General features: G+C 34.8%; 1 protein-coding gene across 2 annotated transcripts in view; it reads right to left on the minus strand.

Annotated features, from left to right (window-relative positions):
* The window catches only part of yipf5 (Yip1 domain family, member 5), a 6,636-nt gene extending 3,528 nt beyond the window's left edge, over positions 1-3,108 (minus strand). Inside the window, exons 1-3 of one of the 2 annotated variants that reach the window (XM_008426941.2) lie at positions 3,001-3,108; positions 1,189-1,308; positions 799-971 (exon numbers count right to left, since the gene is read on the minus strand). In XM_008426941.2, coding sequence (XP_008425163.1) covers positions 799-971; positions 1,189-1,298 — 283 coding nt within the window. In that variant the 5' untranslated portion in view covers positions 1,299-1,308; positions 3,001-3,108. The remainder of the gene's footprint in view (positions 1-798; positions 972-1,188; positions 1,309-3,000) is intronic. The other variant, XM_008426942.1, reaches the window with a different exon arrangement.
* Between the last annotated feature and the right edge of the window lie 2,623 nt (positions 3,109-5,731).

The raw sequence follows: 5,731 nt of genomic DNA on the forward strand, positions 1-5,731 counted from the left end.
CTATCAGGAAGTTTTCATTCAGTAACTCTGGATTGTTTGTTGTAATGGAACCTGTATTTGCCTTTGAATGCTAAGTTTTATACTTGAATTTTTTTGGCAATGTTGAGGTTTTTGACTTTTTACATTATTTAGCCGCTGCAGAGCCTTCATATGTTTTCAGTCTGTTAAAGATGGTATTACCGATAGCAGTACAATTTGCACAATGCCTGTTTTGTTTAGTTTTCTTCTTGGAAAAAGTTATTAAAAACAAGTTTTTGTCTAAATTAAGGTGAATTCATGGTTCCTTTTTCCACATAATGTAACCGGTAGTGTTTATGATAAAAAAAATTTAAAAAAATTATTATGTGATCGGTATTGGTGATCGGCCCTCATGGGTGATCGGTATCGATGTCGGTATGAAAAAACCTGATCGGCACATCTCTAGTAGAAACAGTACCAAGAAACAACACATCGGTGTGAGAACATCTTTACGTATCAGCAAAATGTCACACTAAGCACAAAAGAAATATGAAAACAAGACTTTAGAAAATTCTTGTTGGTTCAACTTTAGTAGAATTTTAATTGTATCAAATGCCTGTAAAACGGTTATTCTGACTTTTTAATGCAACGTATTTGGAAACAGCTCCTCAGTTGTAGCTTTTAGTCCTGAATAACAAAGCACACCAATCAATACCGTTTTGGGCTTAGAATTCAATTGATGCTTCTGTTCCAAATTTTTAAAAATGAATCAAAAGGGAATTCCAAAAAAATACATTTTATTTTTTACTTTCTGCTATGGTCAGATTGTGGCTCACTTACCTTCTAACAGTGGCGGCTCRTCATCAAAGCTGTTACTGTACATGGACTGTGATGCATTTGGGGTGTAGGTCTGTGTGGGCTGGAAGATCTGTCCTGTATACGGCTGCTGGGGTTGCATCATTCCTGGGGATGGGTAGCCCATCGGCTGCGAGTAATCATACTGACCGTACGGCCTGCGGACAATTTATTAACAATAAACAAAAGTTTGTGAAAGAAATTATCAAAAAAGGAGGTAGTTTGTGATCTTTAACTGAAGCTTAAAAACAAATAAAGGACTAAATGAATGCTGTAGACATGAGCTAGACTGTTCAGGGAAGTTTCAACTTTCATGAGACTTCAGAAGCCAGAAAAATCACAACTGAAGAAAAAAAATAAATTTGTTTCTCTTACTTGTTGTAAGGGTTTTCAGAGTTGCCGTAGCCATATCCGCCCTGGTTTTGGTCGTCTACGCTGTAGCTCGACTGGTAGAAGTCAGTGTTGAAGTTATCAAACCCCGACATTCTTACTCTGCTAAAACCAAAGAGATAAAAATGGTTTTATTTACATTTAATATTGTGACACTATAATACCTACAATGACATTAAATACACAACATGAAGCTCACACACCTGTAATTGTTTGCTTCATGAAATTGTGTCAATATATTATCCTGGGATTATTTGAGAGTGAGGTTTATTAAACCTGTCATTTTAAACACATTTCACGCAACAAACAAAACTATTATACATTCAACACAATCAAGCTGCTAGTGTGAGCCAGCAAAAGTAGAAGGGCAGCCAATGGCGCCTCTCCTTGGTGGACACCTGCACCTCACACCTTCACATTTTTGTGAATTTAAAATGAAGCTGTATCYKCCAKGAGGTTAATTTGTACTCMGTTTCAAAATGTTGTTATAAGCTACTTGTAGTCTACTACTGAGAAAAGGTGGTTATATGTCTCCAATAAATTATATTCACRCAGCAGGGAAGGTCAGAGTTATGTTGTTATTTTATCGGGTCTGCAACCTGTCAAATTATGTAAAAATCAAAAGGATAAAAATATAAATATATACGGACAAAATAAATAAAAATTTGGTTTAACATAGAGATATAAATAATGAGTGACAATCAAACATCTATACATCTATAATCAGTTCTCCCTAATTCATGAAAATAATCAACTACAACAGAGAAATGAAATACACTGATATGGAATTGGTTGAGTATGTAGGACTGAAATGATTTGTTTATGTGTGTTAAACTGCATAACAAATTAGGGAAGGGATTAATTGATCCAGGGATAAAAGAGATATAAGACAATATCACTAATAAAGTAAAAATAAAGTATGCCATTCATCAGTAAACACCATACCTACAATTACGTTGGCTGTCTCTTCATTTTACAGGTCGGCTTGTTTTTTTCTGAGCTCCCTAATGTTTTACATAATCTAATTTTGCCATTAGTAACATAGTCACTTGTCAATATATTAGTCCCTATTGAAATTATTTCATTTCTAAGATTTCCAGTACCATTTTGGTCATGCAAGCTTAATGGTTTAAACTAATTTATTTTACTCCACAATCAAAGTTAAGCGTTAAAAACGCCTGTAAATTTTAACAGACTGAAAGGCTGAGATTAACTTTAAGAAGGAAAGCTATTGCGTTTAAAAAATGGGAACTTCTACAAATGACAGAAATATTTAGCAACCTTTTAATTTTATATCAATAAAGACACAAGGCAAAATACACACAAGTCTATAGAGGATTTGATTTCAAAGTAAAAAATAATGACTGCTTCCTTTTACAAAGAATGGACAAATGCATGTTTACGTGTATTCTGGTAACAACTACGTTGATTAGCTTAATTTAACAAACCGTTAGCATTCCCAAAATGCTAACCACGCTTCTTTAAACAGAATAAAAAATACACTTAAAACACGTTCTTTCACAACACAATACACAACAATATGCAATTAAGTACATAGAACATCAGACGACTTCAAAATGAAAGGAAAACATTAGAAAAACTGCAAATATAGCCTTTCTTCTTTATCAGGCTAACCTTCCCGTTTACTCTGTGGCTAGTTTGTTAGCTTCTGCTAACTCTAACAGATGCTGAAATATTTGTTAGAATCCGTACAAGTAAAGCCAAAATCAACTTACGTTCCCTATTTAATTAAACAGACATAATTATGATATTAACAGCAATAAAAATGATTCTTACCTGTGGTGTCAGCTGGACAACACTTAGTTGAACCCTGCCAACTCCACTGTGGTTGCTACGTGTCAGGAGAAAGACGGAAAGCCGTTAGGGACATAGCATATTACTCGCTAAAGAAAAAAAGTTGCCTCCTGCTGGCATATTTTGGTATTTCAACTGTGTTTAAAGTCAGGATGAGACGTGTACAGCCTTAGGTTTTGTTAGTATGAGATGAATGCACACTAACAGACACAATAAGGATTGCGGAAGACGGCGATCCAACTGGGTTTATCATGAAACTATAGATTTGTGAGAAAGCACTCCTTGCCCACTATTAAGGATGATGGAAGATCTATGATGGTTTGAGATTTGTTGTTCTTCTAAGGCAGTGAGAGAATAGTAAGAGTGAATTCTGTAATTTTTGAAATAGCAGGAGTTTTTGTAGGGAATTGATGTGAATTATATTAAAAAAACAAAACGGATTACCTTTAGCAGCATAATGATCCAACACATATTCATAAATTATTCCAGTCGCAAAATTTTTGAAAACAGTGGTCACTCTGGAACCTTGTGAAATGTCATAGAAGTCATAACCTATTGTCAAAATTAGATTTTACACAAAGCATTGAAAGCAATGCTGGTAATATTAGGGAAAAATTATTTTTTAAATGTGATGTTCCCTCATGCATATTAAAAGTTAGACTTTAAGTCTTTTTTTACAGCTGGATTATGCTGCTTTGAACAAACATTAATTCATTAGGTGTCCTTTAATACATCTTTACCAGGGTCCAAACATTGTGGCCATCATTCTGCAAGCTTTTGACTGAAGATGAAAGTTTGCTGCAACTGACCAAAAATATATTTCAYTAAATTTTAAAACGTAAGCACCAACAATCACTAAAAGATCAGAGAAAAACCTTTCCTTTGAAAAAGGGTACTATTTTTTTTATAGCATAATGAAGTGTACTAAAAAGAGACTATAGAAATACATCCCATACAATTTATCTGTGCTTTAATAAATAATAACAATAATAAAAAAAAACACTTTCTGCTTTGYCCCCTATGACACCACATCAGCTGATTGATATATAGCTAGAGAAACCACAGGTCTAACAACTGTAAATAAATACACAGGGTAGATGATAACAACGATAATGCAGGAGGACATGTACTGGGCTCCTGGAAAGAACAAAGGTACTCTCTTTCAACAGGAAGCAGGGGAGGAGATCAATCACCCGGCATGAGCAGGAGAACTGCACCACTTCCATAATGCAGGCGGATACTGGCTCTTTGATGATGTGCATTATGCAAAATAATGGGGCTCATGACCTATGCTGAGAGGAAGGTGGGACAGCAGGAAATGAGAATAACAGATGTCATTTTGAACTGTGAGATAGGAAATAGGCAAACGTGAGTGAAAGACACAAATATAAGGACTCATTTCATTGCTTTTGAAGGGCAAGAGAATAAAGAGAGAAGTAAACAAGAAAAACAGATTAATTTAGGTGACAGTTCACATTAGCAGCAGACCTTCAAAATATCTGTAACACCCACTGACTGGATCTCTTACCCAGAACTTATTAAATTTAAATATTTCCTGTCTCAGAGGTGAAACAGCCACACTCTCAGCCATCATGACAGAAAAATACATTAGACATAAATAAATTTCAACGGTGTGGAAGGGAAATAAATTAYACAGTGATTGCTCTGTCCTGGCCTCAAGACACAGAGAATTTATTTCAAAATGACGGGTGAGAAAATAACACATTCAGAAAGAGTACCCACTTTTCACCTGAGACATACTGAGTTTGTTCAAAATGCGTATTCATTTTCTGTTTAGGGGAAATRATACACAGCACTCAGCTTTTTTAAAAGTTGGATGATCAAAAACTATTTGGCTGATTTCTGAAGCGTCTTGGAAAAAACAAATGATTAACTACYGTATTGCTTTAAAGATAAAAGTATTTTTTGCACATTTCAACTGTTATAAAAGGAGTTGTAAGCTGCTTTGGAAAAACAATCAAATTAAAAGACCCATCATKCACTGTCTTATGCCAAGGTAAAACTGTAAATCTGGCACTTTTTGAATGATTTAATAATRGTTCCCATTTCAGACTGTTTGGTTTTAACCTTGATGAATCTATTTTTAGAGATTTTTCTACATAAGAGCTGATTTAATTATATTAATTAGTTTTTTAACAATGCTTCTGAAAATTCAATTTCTAAATTTTTTTGAACTAATTCAACGTTTTATCTACAGCAACATTAATTATGATTTTAGTTACTGATTCTTCTCACTTCTACAGAGCACAACCAGTTTATCTATGCACCTTCTGMTCCATTTCGCTATCACCTGAACTATCCGATTCAACTAGACAGTGAAAAACTCCAGTAACTCCTGAAAAATAAAGATGTGGTCCATTTTTCCACAGACAGGAAAAAAGCCACACTCTTCTTGTCTCTAAGGTTTGATCATTGATCAGAACCATCATTTAACCCATTTAACCCAGCAGAAGGTAAATCAGTACCAAAAAACCAAAGACATCTGTAAGACTCTCAGCTGGATCAACAAATTGATCCTTTAACAAAATTGCTTTGACACATGAAACAAAAATACTTAACTGAAAGAGTCTGTGACTAATCAGGAGTTGAAATGGGTCATTTTCCATTCATTGCTTTCCATCACTGCGACACACTGGCGACCTGTCCAGGATGACCCCACCTCTCGCCCGGAACGTTAGCTGGAGATTAGCAC

This window comes from Poecilia reticulata, linkage group LG14, assembly GCF_000633615.1.
Source record: "Poecilia reticulata strain Guanapo linkage group LG14, Guppy_female_1.0+MT, whole genome shotgun sequence".
Lineage (NCBI taxonomy): Eukaryota > Metazoa > Chordata > Actinopteri > Cyprinodontiformes > Poeciliidae > Poecilia > Poecilia reticulata.